General features: G+C 42.7%; 1 protein-coding gene across 3 annotated transcripts in view; it reads right to left on the bottom strand.

The window, feature by feature from the left end:
• scaper (S-phase cyclin A-associated protein in the ER) overlaps positions 1–13,746 on the bottom strand; it is a 58,395-nt gene that overhangs the window by 10,918 nt on the left and 33,731 nt on the right. For 2 of the 3 annotated variants that reach the window (XM_053427782.1, XM_053427783.1), the window contains exons 23-26: positions 13,115–13,230; positions 5,778–5,901; positions 3,955–4,181; positions 2,158–2,313 (exon numbers count right to left, since the gene is read on the bottom strand). In XM_053427782.1, coding sequence (XP_053283757.1) covers positions 2,158–2,313; positions 3,955–4,181; positions 5,778–5,901; positions 13,115–13,230 — 623 coding nt within the window. Of the gene's footprint in view, positions 1–4; positions 2,044–2,157; positions 2,314–3,954; positions 4,182–5,777; positions 5,902–13,114; positions 13,231–13,746 lie in introns of those variants that run through there. The other variant, XM_053427785.1, reaches the window with a different exon arrangement.

The following is a 13,746-nucleotide window of genomic DNA, read 5'->3' as shown; positions in this document are numbered from 1 at the left end:
AGAGGTGGGGAATGAATGGTGAGCAAAAATAAGAGGAAATTAACATTAACAAATATTATCTTTGTGCCCCCCTGCTGATGTCAAACAGTAAAAAAAATTAAATGAAAATCTGACAATTCTTTCATAGGGACGTCACAGTCTGAAGCTCAGCAGCTCATAGATTTATTCACCAGACAAGCGCTAAGCGATAACTTTCCCTCTAGATAAGAGATATACCCTGTTAGCGCTGCGGTACTCCCTGACTTAACTTACTGCCGTAGGTGGAAGAGCACCAAGTTCAAAATCTGTTACATGTTGGACCACAGCTGCTCTTAAGTTCATCTTATGCTCTTCATGTGCTTCTCTTTTACTTATGGAATAACCTTCGTCTTCTTTGCATGCAAGGGTTCTCCAATATGTTCCACTATCTGACTGAACTGGTGAAACCCACCGCCAGCAACTGTGGTTGCAGATGAAGAGTGGAACCTTCAAGATAGTCTCTTCCGCTCCCACTCCACCGCTACAGTAAACATAGTAAAGCCATGACGTGAAGTTCATGGCACCGACTCAAAGCTGGCAGATTGTGTTGAGCTGCCTGACAAGGTGCTGAGAGCCTCGGCACATTGAATCAAAGCCCGCCTGAGAGGATTCAAGGTGTTTGTTTGGCTCCAACAAGATGCGACCCTGCTGGTTAAAGGGATTGGTAACATCATCCTTTCTTTGTGGCTCCCATTTAACAACAAAGCCGTGGATAATGCTGGTTCGAAAAGAGGAGGTACCAGCTTGACAGTACCAAGAAAAGGCGAAATTTGATAAGTCAAATCAAACCAACCGGTCTTGCATCAGGGCAGGAGACTTAAACATTTTTATGATTTCATGAAAAATGTGGACATTTAGATGACACATCAAATCTGTAAAAATTAAAAAAATAGACCAAAGACTTCTTGATGTGAAAACATGTTCAGCATTAATGCATTTTCCGACCTACAAAAAGAAAAAATTAAGCGCCAAAGAAAATGTAAATAAATCAATAATAATATCAGGTCTTTGAGGTCACAATGCAGAAGACTGGTGAAAACGGTGAGCGAGTATGAACGGATCATTTAAGACTACCACAGCAGCATGAGCTATGATTTGCAGCCCTTTAGAATGGAGGGTGCGTGACCTCTGGATGGAGGCTACAGTGCATGCCGATACTTGATGTTAGCCAACAGGCTCTGCGTGAAATATGCTGCTCGACAAGAACACAGCCTCCTAATGCCATTATAATCCCCTGACAGAGCAACTGGTATGGTCAAAATATTCTGCAGGCACATTGAGAATTCTTATACATGACACACAGAGAATCTTGGCAGAATGCATCTCATTGGCTGCGGCGTTGACCATGGTGTCATTAAATCTGCGTGATGGGACAGATTGTTTTCTCACAGATATTCAGTGACAAACAGAGTCCTGCCGTAGCCGTCTTCCATCACGCTGGTGAGAAGCAGCTGGTCATTGCTACTGAAGCACCTTGCAGCTGGTAAGGTTCAGCAGAGCAGGGGGTGAAACTGAAAAATCGAATGACGAGGTGTTGGAGTGATGAGGCGTTAAGAAGCGAGGTTTTTACAGCTCAATCGCTACCTAGATTCAGCGAAAGAATTAAATGTATACAAGGCTATTACCGTGGAGCTTTTATTGTAATGCGCGACATAAAAGCATATCAGGGCCTGCTACCATGGTCAATATTTATTTTCTTTTTAGGTGAGGAATTGGGGTGTTGATGTCCCTCGGCGTGTCTGTGTGCTTAGCCTCTGTCAGCGGCGCCACTGAACCTCTCTTAGTGGAGGTCACCGTAGCACACATGGGTGGGCTTCCCCCCTGCTGCAGGCTAAGGTTTATGGTGAGTGACAGAGCGCTGGGTCAAGTAGATACCTATCTCTATGTGCAGTAACGACAGCTTAGCCTGGCTGGAGGAAACGACCTGCCGGCTGATTGCAGAGGAACCAGAGTCTTTGTTTGAGCAACCGCGAGCCCGTCTTTATGGATCCTTGTGACATTTGAGAACTGATAGTGACCGAAGCTCTGTCATTGGATGCAGAAAGAGAGAGGCATGTATATGTATGTGTGTGTTGTCGAAGGGACGATCAAGAGATCACAGATATTTGAAAAGGTGTATAATTTAAGAGATGTGCTCACCGTGCTGTTACGACAAAACGCAGCTTACACATGCTGTGCAGCAGAGCCGACGCCTGCTGGAGGAAAGCAGACATCTTGGGGTGCTCGTCGACAGGACCCTGGATCGACAGGAAGCACCCGTACAGCTTGTCAATCAGACCCATGTTTACTACGTAGCTGTAAGAAACACATGTGACAGAAACATGCAGTGGTTAATTAAATTTTTTCCCCAGGAAAGTTTAACATATTTACCACAGGTGACTTCATTTGTAAAAATCTCATCTCACAGAGGCAAACAAAGGCCTTTACTGTGCCTACTTCCACAGCACAGCAGCTGAAAGCGGATACCTCACCTCAGCCCTCCACCCCCTGCTATTACTGTGATATCTCCAATTTGTCTTTGCCAATGACAGGTCTCATGATCATGTTGCCTGTACTCTTTCAGTCACAAATCACTGCTAATAGTGTCATTAGAGGGCTTTTTTGGCCCCTGTGCCAGACCAGCTCTAGGCCCTTGACAGTCTGCTGACCTGGGACCGTCTTCTCGCAGCTCAGGTGTGCCTGCACCTCCGGGCTCAGCTCAGGCACAAGCAGCCTATGAAAAAGGGATTTCAAGTCACTGATGTGGTCACTGCTCCTCATCTTATGACTGTCTCGACTCTTTGCTTCTTTCACATAGCTTTTTTTGTTAGAACTGTCACTCAGAGTCCTCATCCTCTGAAAACAGGTGACTATGAGCGTTTTCAACCCGCAACTGCAGGTCATCTGACACTTGAACCGAGTCCCATTGTTTTGACTTGATCCTCTTCTACAGCTTTACTGTGGTTGAAAGGATCTGTCTTCACACTGACTGCTCTGTTAAATGCCTGCACGCTAGTTGACAACCGGCCTGGTGGTCGAACTTACCCCATTTTGCATCATCATTTTGAGCATGGATAGAAAACATTCATGACAAGGATGGGGGACTAAAAGCACTGAAAGCCGAACTGGGAAACTGGTAATGAGAGGAGAGGAAATGGTGAACTCCTTTCTGTGTGATATATGGGATGGTAAAATGGGAGGGTGTTGCAAAAGCTGAAAATGTTTTGATCTTTTGTCCTTCTTCACTGGCTTATATACATCATACAAGGCAGTTGAGGTAAATCTTGAACCCGTACTTGGGATTACCAGCCTGACGATACCATTTTTCTCAGGCCCTCCCCTGTCTCCAGGGTTACGACTGGGTCAGTGGATGAGAGTGGTGGGCCTGTGCAGCTGCTCCGTCCGGATGAATCATGGCTTGTGGGAGGGATGGTGGAAAAGACTGCACTCTTCCACAAGAGCTCCATCAGACCGGGCCTGCCTTTCCTCACAGCCCACATTTCTGCAACACAGCACCGACTCCTACAGCTCAGACTCACATGGCGAGCTCAAACACCAGGTTCAAGGGGACCTTTCAAAGCTTTGGAAGTGCTCTTTGTTTATGCTACTTTGTACCCCCCCACCCCACCTCCAGAACTGAACTTGAAATGTGGCACTAAATGTGTGGAAAAAAAGTACAATCTGGAAGGATGCCAGCATACACCGTCATTCTCACACAACTCCCATTCTAACAAGACACCGGTTGGACCATGTCCAAGGGATCTGACATTTTGTCAGCCTATTCTTTACATAGGGCGCGCTGTCTAGGAAGTCAGAGGTTCACCAAATCTCAACCCGGTGAAGAGGAGTGGAGGAGGGATGTGCTAAAGGAGGTTAAAAGGTTGTGAGATGAAAAAGAGAGGTGGCATATAGAAGGAGTAGAAGCAGTTTGAGAGGAGCACTGGAAGGAAATGGTACCTGATGAGGTCTTGTGAGCGAGTGTTGAAGGACTCTGTGGGAGACTTGACTTTGGCGTCGGGGGAGGAAATCCATGTGGTTTCGCCTTGTCCAGACTCGGAGAGATGCGGCCACAGGGAGCCAAGGATGGTAGCAATGGTCTGAAGCAGGCCTGTCGTCAAACCCTCAAAGACCTGTTTGTTCACACTGCGTCCGAAAATGGATTTGTCCTCATCTGGGACATGGAGCTGGACCAAAAAATAAAAATCAGAACTAAGAACAACACAGACCTTTTGAGCAATTAATAAACCTGTGTTATTTGCATCACTAGGTTCACTGACTAGGTCCCTGACAAACTGCTGAAGAAATCTGACAATAGCTAAAATGCCTTTAGACAAAATATCTACAAGTGCAGAGAGATAAACCAAAACGGAGCCATAAACCAAAACAGAGCCATTGCAACTTTCAGCATACACGTTATACGTCATTTAATTAACACAGAGCTAAAAAAGGGCTTTTTCCTACATTCTTCTATTACAATTTGAACTCATTATTTAAAAGTTTTCAGCCACAAATTAGTGGAATCGTTGTGATATACAATGACTACAATTATGGTATAAAGTAAAGGACCCAAACACAGGAAAAAAAGAGTGTGTAAACAAGTAACAAGCTGCTTCTTGACAAGATGAAGGCTGAAATAAATATGCTACTAAAGAATTAGACAATTAGATGTGCATTTTCCTTATTCACATTTCAAGACAAACATCATGAAATACACAAGCATATGCCTGTGTTTAAAATATAGTGCTGCAGCAGTGTAAGTAAAACCCTCTCATTTGGTCTAATGGTTGGGGTGAACGCTGACAGCATAGGTAAATCCACCGACATTCTCCACAAATCTAATTAAAAGTGGACATGGTCATGAGGCTGCACTACCCCCACTGCTTTACCCCAATGCTCATAGCACACGCATACCAGAACACAGACAAGCACATGTAGAAGTTAATGGTCGTAATTTAAAATCACAGCTCATCAAAGAGGGGTGTGCAGGAGCATGGGTTTGTTGAGTCCAATTCTTAATCTGCATTGCACACATGGGGAACAGTTAGTTTGTCTCCTGCAGTGCTGTTGGATATATCAGTCAGCAGAGCAGCTGCTTGGATATGTTTTATATAAACTGAAACATACGGGGCTAACCTCTCCCTGTGCGCCCTAAGGAAATATGACTGCTTTGGATTGGAACTCGGCCCTGGAGAAGGAAGCCCCAGAAGAGTTCATGCATGTACCACAGCCCTGTGCCTGTGCCTTGTCCCGTCTGTGTTGTGAGTGCAGGCGGCCCCAGCGAGCCGCCACCTTCAGATGTTTGGAGTGGGCTGATGTTTACAGTCCTCCTTACAGAGTGCTGAAGGATATAGGCTGACATGTCGCCACAGTGCAGCCGGCCTGCCCGACTGCGCTCTCACATTCCCTCAGTCGGGACACATCGTGGAGGGCTTGAGCAATGGTTTGTTAGTCACGAGTACGTATCTTGCTCTGTCTTTCATTAACAATGCGACAGGAACAAACCTCAGTAAAAAAGACCAGGCATTTTTTGTGGTCAGAGCAATATACAACGAAAAACGTAATGAAAAGGAAATGTGTTACGAGACACACACTTTGACTTCTTTGCATGCAAACACATTAAGCATCTCTACATTTACAATACTTCTACATTTACAAATTCAAATAATGCCACAAACACAAACAGACACAAACTGAAAAAAATGACTCATTGCATAATTTAAAGTATTTTGTTTGTGATGGCAAATTAGGTCTTGTTCATGTGTTGAGGTGCACAGACTTACTGTGAGCTGATGCAGCAGCAGGTCCATGAGAAGCGCGATCTTGTTGCTGAAGAGCACATAGGAGCAGTTGATGGGGCAACCGGAACAGGCCAGGTAGTAGGTATTTACAGCAGCACAGAGAGATCTAACAGAAAGACGGAAAAAACATTATTAATCACACGTTTCAAAACACCTCAAGTCATGTTGATACTCCCCGCTAGCAACTCATTACAGGAACACTTCGAGTGCGATGTTAATGTGTAGCCCCGGGCACTGACAGGACTATCTGCAGTCATCAGGAAACCAAACACACTCTTCTGTATTTGTGGTTCCTTAAGGGTGCAGTTTGTCTTTACGAGTCAAAAGAGTATCTCACCGACAGCGCGAGTAAGGAAACTGTTTGGGGGAATAAAAACACTCATATCAGCTACTTATGCGGAGACTCCCCTCACTAGAGACACCTTCAGAGAAGCTGAACACAATCTCAGCCCCATCTTGGCTGACATGCTGCAGCATTTCCGCTGGAGAGATAAAACTGTTCCTCTCAGCAGCTCGTCACAGCCGCCAGGCAGCAGCCACAGCGTGCCTCTGTATTATGTCTGCTCTAAAACAAGCCCCAGAGAAGATTAATGCTTCAGATAACTGACCAGTCGTTCTGCTGTGACTGCTACTCCCCCTCACCACCGTTTCATCAGTTAATATTTTTTGACAACTGTATATTTTAGCCATTGGCGGAATGGCGTGTCCTATCTGCTCGTTGGAAGAAAGGAATCCGCCTCTCCAGTGCCTAAAGTAGGCCATGTTTATTTCAACTGGTAAACATTTTGATATCTACCGAAACCTTCACATCTGCTGTGCGTTTTCCGTCAAACCATGCTGGCGTGGTAAAGGAAAATAGATTAGCCTGAGGCGGACCCGAGTCTGTCAATAACTTCCTCCAGTCTTTGCTTTGCGTTCGGTCATGGGCGGATCAGTCGTTTTGGCGTATCATTATTGACATTGCAGTGTAAAGCTGTCAGACATGGAATGTGGTGTTAATGTGAGAAGCACTGCATTTAGTCCGATGGGAAAGTGTCCAAATCTGACATCAAATCTTACTTCCGTCAATGTGAAAACAGAAACGGAGCACTTTAGAAAAAATATATATATCATGAAATGAGCTTTCTTTGCTTATCGCTGTGTGCCAGCGGTATTGACAGTAATTCTATTAAAGCATAAAGATGGTATAAAAAGTGTAACCATAATGCTTAAGTGCACTGAAGAGGTGAAGTAACACGAGACCCTAACCAAACTAAACTTTGTGTGATTCCCCAGCGAACATGAGACAAGGATCAGCTTCTATGCAAATACTAACACGACAACTCAAATACCTGCTCTCAAATACTATTGTATAATTACATGCTTCAAGCAGCTTATGAAATTATAATGGTGGCAGCTGCCGTGTACATTCCTGCAAAGGACAAGAGTTAGTTTAGGTGCCTTAAGTCACTATTGTGGTGTTTAAGATCATGTCCCTGTTGATTATACCTGTGACAACTAAGATCTGGTGCACTCCTCCAGCCAAACTTTTCATGCATGAATTAAATAAATAAATCTCAGAGGCAATAGCGTCACCAGTGCATTCAGAAAAGCTTCTTGGAATTCGGCCATGCAAATCCTTAACTGTGTGTAATGGGATATTTAATCGTTGCTTTAGAAAAGGAATGAAGAAGTCTGAACTTCTTGTAAAGTTTAGAGGAGTTTTGAGATGAGAGGATCTGGAGAGGTCATTCAAAACCTTTGACTTCATCGTAAAGTTCATGAAAGCATGCTCGTTTGTTTGACAGAAACATGTGAAAAATATATGGTTAAGAGGACACACTGAAACAAAAGTCAACCACTGAGCGATGACAATACAAATCATGTGGTCACGAGATTAATTTAAAATTTTAAATCTTGAAAACTGACCGTAGTCATATCTTTTGGCAAAGTTATGCTATATTCAGGCTTCACAATAAACACCAACGTTGTTGAGGTTACGATGAAATTGTGGGAAAGTTATTTTACAACACTAAGCAACGTTTATGTGTCAGACTGTGTTGGAAACGTTTGACCCTTGTTAAACTTTTCAGATAAAGTTTACGTTCGTTAAATAATACAGTGATTTTAGGGAGTGTTTCCCTTAAGGGTCAAATATATCTTAACCTGAATATATCTTTACTCATGTTGTTTTTCTCCAATTATTTGGCTGTTTAAAAGTGTTTCCTTATTTAGGTTTCTAGTATTTTGAATTAGACCGCAAAGTGTATTGAAAATATGCATGCATATGTCTTTTCCATGTATTTAATGCTTCATACCTGATACTATAACTAGGGAAATGCAAATTTGTTTATCTAATATCTATTCTCCATAAACCTGACTATCATACTCTAATTAAATCATTTGGCAGGACAGATGTGGCCCTGTGGCTTCACAAATCGACTCAGTCAACTGCTCATATAATGGCCATGCAATTGCTTTGTAATGCAGCTAATCAGGCTTGTCTTTGGTCATCTCTGAACAAATGAGGAGCCTGTAAAAAGACATGTTTGAGTTATGCCCCGACACCGGCTCATACAATGAACCGTCACAGTGATCTGTCTTTGGTTTCCTCCCACCTAATTGAGCCTGATGAGCATGACACCTGATAGTCCGCCCTCTCTGGGAATCTCTCTGTCTCAATGCCCCTCAATGACAGCTCCAGTCAAAGATTTTGCAGAACAATTTAGTGAAGTGCCATGCCAGCTTGTCTCAGGTTGCACAAAAATGTTTCAGGGTTTGACGTGCCCCCTCCATCCAAACAGGCAGCATTCTTCCACCTACACCATTATAGGGCTAACTTATTATATTACACAGATAGTGCTTCACATGTTCCTAAAATGACCACAGCCGCCATCTATCTCCACCCACCTGCTGCACTGTCACTTTAGGAACCTGGTTGCTTTGAACATAAAAACATTAAACTATTGTCATGAGTTTTAGCTGGTGGACTTCCAAGTGGGCGCTGACGCCAACTTGAAAAAAAGGGAAATTGAGAAAGAAAGTGGGAGGCAAATAATGAGCGATGTAATCTGCACACCTCCACTACACAGCTTAACCTCACACAGCCAGGGAATACCATTTTACTTGTAAAGCCATTCAAATCCAAAGAGAAATGAGCCCAAGAGGCAGAGGGATGGAGCACACCTGATCCTGTCTCGCCACCTTTCAGCCCTCTGGGTCTCTGCCTGGGTGGCCAACAGGCTAACACACAATAAGGTTGAGGCTTTGGGGGTGGGTGTGTCGGGGATGCAAAACACTTCTACATTAAAGCTTGTAACACCAGAATATTAAGACTAAAAACAATATGAGGAAAGACGGTTTGTGGCTAAAAAATAATCTGGACTTCTGCAAACAAGGAGTAAGAGAGATATAAGGGGTTATCGATTTTGACCATCCTTCTACATTAAGCCATTTATTGTACTAAGTAGCAAACTCTCATTTGAGCTGACAACAGGACACACATGTAAAAGACTCTTTATGCTTTTTGTCACTGCCTTGAGTTATCAGGCCCTAGATCGGAGCTCCTCAACCCGAGGCTCACATTTCTCGCCCTCTCTGTTCGTTTCCTATGTGCACAGTCAAGCCTGACTGGAGCGACGCTGCAGAAATCGGACCAACTTCCAGATCAGGTTGAGTCCCTGCCTCCTAAACAGGGTAAATTTGTGTCCAGGGGAAGAAAAAGAATCCTAAGCCAAAATAAAAGGTGAGGAGCAAATCCATTTCCTTGTTCTGTCAAACAAACCCTTCATTCACTGCTATCTAAATGACATTTAATTTGATTCTGCTGTTGATCTCTCTGATACCCTGAGTGCTTCTAAGACATCTACTCTACTGGCTGTCGTGCCACAGTGGCCAGGTATGAGGAGGGGGAGAAATCTGATGAGCCGTCACACACCATCATGCACAGGAGCATGAGTGCGTGCACACACACACACACACATGGCTTTAAATGGTGGAAAACATCCTGAAATAAAACCAGTGGTAACAGATCTGAGTTCACAGGATACACCAGGTCATGTGAGACTGAAGTGGAAATACAAATTGGGTTAACACATGAAGGTAACGATTAGTTACCTTCTTCATAGCTCTGCCTTTTGAAAACCAGGGAAATGTATTAACGACTGCACAAAACATTGAATTATAAAGTCTTTAAAGTGGATTTTGTGCAACTCAAATATGAATGCCTCTGGTCTCTGAAAGCTAGGACCATGCAGGAGACTTGTGCTAAAGGAAGATTTGAAAGCTGTAACAGTCTTTGTTCCTCTCTTCTCTCCACTGACCCCTATTGGAAAACAGAAGCCACAGGACAAATAAAACCTTGACATTTCTTTTTAAACAGCTGTAGGTTTTAAGTGAAAAAAATTCTTCCATTCACACAAAAATTAAAACTCAAAAAGTTGTGCCCTTAATTGACTGTCCTCACTTGTTAGAAGAGTTTGAGCCAGAACTGCTTCAACTACATAATAAGGATTATAAGCAGCATACTATTGGTACTGTTGCAGTTGGCAAGTGTGATTTCATATTTAAATTAAAAAAAACAAAAAAAAACATGGATTATGGATTTGTAAATTAATTTATTCATTCAAAAATAATAAGACAAATATTCGTTTTTTTGAGAAATCTTCTAAGCAAATTGAATTTGGAATATTTACAGAGCAAAATCACTAACATTAATTCACAATAGAAATTTGAAGTTAATTTTATTCCATTATTAAGAAATGACATGCTAAAATTTGAGGTGTTGTTGTGCATTGTGAGATTTCCTCTCTGCTGCTTAAGTGAATGAGAGTGGCAGCATAAACTCTGATCTAGACATTCCAGTGACCACAGGGTTACACCAGGACATTAGCAGAGCCTGGTGTAGGAATTAGCTCATTAATATAATGGTAACAAGATGGAATCAGCCTCCCTGGGGAGAGATACGGCAGGAGCATCTCCTCAGCTGCCTTCCTTTTTTTTTTTTGTAAATCACTCTGCTCATCTGGTAGGAGGAGCAGATCAATACAGCAGCATCACTGTAAACAGATAATGCAGCGCACTCTGGGGCTAGCGTCTGTATAGCAGCCCATTAGGCCACACAGCCATCAAGATGACGGATAGTGATAAGTTGAAAGCTGGGCTGCGTCCTTGTGTTGCATTTCGTCACCAGCCAATGACTCGCTGACCCGACTGAGCTTCATCACAAGCTTCTATGTAAAGTGTCTTGAGATAATGTGTATTATGAATTGCAGCTATACAAATACAATTGAATTGAAAGGAAAGGTTTAAGTGCGACATCTCTTGCATTTTACATGGTTTCCAAAATAGAAAAAAGTGAATGAGGAGAGGTACAGAACAAACAGAGCGTACAGCACACAGTATATATATTGTCAGGATGAATGAGAATATTGCTATAGGCTGATATGTTCATCAGAGGCTTATCTGCTGATCATTTCTCAGTTGGCAAAGCTCCCGAGGGTCCAGCGGTATGAAAGTGAAACGCAAACCTGAATCAAGGTATCCAGCTCAAATGTAAACAAGCTACGATAACCTGTTAGTCCTTGGATATACTGTTGTGTGTCTGTGTCACTGTGTTAATCTCATGCTTGTGTAAAACTCCTCTGCAGAGGAACTTGTTCAGCCTCGTGAAAAGTTTACTTATGAGCTACGTCAAGACCATTCGTTATAATAATTTATAACAGACTCCAGAGTAGGATTGTAGAAGTGTGGAGAAGGATTAAAAACACATCAGCCTAATCTTCACCTCGTGTTTCATCACATCGCCACCGTTAAGAAGATGTCTTAAAAGCCAAGGAAGGAATTCTGCGCTTGAGCTAACACAACGTCATGCACCGATGCGCCAACAAACTCGGCAAACAAACGCTTAGCACAAGTAGAGTCTCACCATATGAGATGATAACATTTCTTCCAAGTCTTTTTTTGAAATTCCCTTAGATTACAATGATTGAGGAAGAGAGTAACGGAAAAAATCAATATACATGTGATGCCCTTTAAAAGCCTTATAAATATAAGAAGCATTTGTCCATTAGCAGAGATTCAGAGTCCAGAAAATGCTAATGAATGGGAGAGCAAGGCCATTCGAGTCCATTACAGAGTCCCACTAGTGAGTAGTAGCAGCCTCTTTAAGGTTATCTACTGGCAGGCCATGCAAACGTCAAGCCCACAACTCAAAAATACTCAGCACTATAAATGATCGATGGGACACTTGTGCTTTTTGCGTTTTCAAAGAAAAAATAACACAAATTGATTATGGAAATATTTTCCATTTCTAGACAGGCAGTGCAGCTACTTTATTGATGGATTTTGAGTGTATTTATTGAGATGAAGCAACTATAAACAGTGACTCGCTTTGTGCAATTGTATAAACATTATCAAATTGGGAATAAAGCAACATGTTGTCGGTGAGGTTAGAGAAAGGATACAGTCAGTGAGTGTAACAGCTGTTCACGACCTTGTGAATATACAGCGGAGTCCAGATGAGACTGTATGCAGTCATCAGAAGTGTTTCTGTGTTTTAAACAAAATTGAATTTGTTTGTTATTCTTCCACAACTGTGGCTGATATTCATCAACAATAACTGAGATGTTAGGTAAGGTTAATTACAGTTATTTGATTTGTGTGCTGTTTGATAGGTTTGGTCCCTTTCCTGTGAAAACAGTGGACTTTTTATGAACTATGAAGACAGCTCGTTTTCATCTTTGTGACAGTGCATTTTTCATCCTGAGGTTAATCCAATATGTTTTATTTATTTTTTATCTCAATGAGTATAATTCATTTCTTACCCCACAAACCTTCGGCTGAGAGCAAAAAATGTAAACATGCTCAAAGCAGGGGTACAAATAAAAGCACTAAAGCACTCAGGGTAAAGTACTAATAACCCTGCCCAAGACAATGTGTATTTACAGTGGAGTCATCATGCAGGTCCCGCTCACAGAGAGTTTGTGTCATGGAAGAAAAATCACCTGTTCCACTGCTGACATTGAACCTAAAATTAGATATGAACAGACTCCAATAGACCACAATCACCCATGGCTAAAATCAGCAGGACACAACAATTAAAACAACAAGTGGTCAGTATTCCCAAGAATCCAATTCTCCGAATCATAGGCTAAAGAGACAGCTCACCCTGCTGGATTAAAACGTAAACTTGATAAAATGTCAGGATAATACGTTTTAGGGCATAGCAACAGACTTTTTGTGTTGAGCTGAGAATTAAATGAAAGATAAAACATCTAAGATCACATGTATCACTATATCATATGAATATGAACATGTTTCAGTTTGGCGCCGGTACTCACTTGAGAGGAATACGAGGAACTGCAGTGGGTGTGGAAGCAGCAGTGATGACATGCAGAATTTGTTCCAGAGCCGACAGGCCGCCGCCCACTTGGAAGGCAACTTGGTCCGCATTGTTCTGTTGAGGACAGACAGACAAGCAGAGGTACAGTCAGGGGACAGCGAGCCACCGACTGGACGGGGGGGATTATGTGGCTCTCACCAGGGAGAGGACCGCTCTCCCTCTCCTACAGGGGCCCGGGGATTGAAACCTGAAACAAAGTGATCCCTAAAGTATTCCTGTTTAATCTCAAAATTGCACAACCCAACTCCGCCCCACAACAGTCTTGTTTCAGGGGAAGGCAAATGCTCTGCAGGCTCCAGTCAGCGCCAGGGTGGTCTCGACGGATTGACCGCGGAGTAAGTGAGACTGAGAAAAGGCCACTTGGCCGAACAAAGAACCAAACAATAGGAGAAATAGTCTGTAGGATAGAATTGAAAAACACTAGATTCTTATTACAAACAAACCTGAACTGAAAATGCATTAGATCCTTTGAGGTAAGAACGATTCTACACTTACTTCCATGACTACATGTTGTGTCAGCATTTACACAGATTACAGAGCCATGTAATCCTGGTCACATTCACTGGAGCT

The sequence above is a fragment of the Pleuronectes platessa genome, chromosome 7 (genome assembly GCF_947347685.1).
Source record: "Pleuronectes platessa chromosome 7, fPlePla1.1, whole genome shotgun sequence".
Classification (NCBI taxonomy): domain Eukaryota; kingdom Metazoa; phylum Chordata; class Actinopteri; order Pleuronectiformes; family Pleuronectidae; genus Pleuronectes; species Pleuronectes platessa.
The sequence above is the reverse complement of the archived record's forward strand: the minus strand, read 5'-3'. Positions and strand labels throughout refer to the sequence as shown.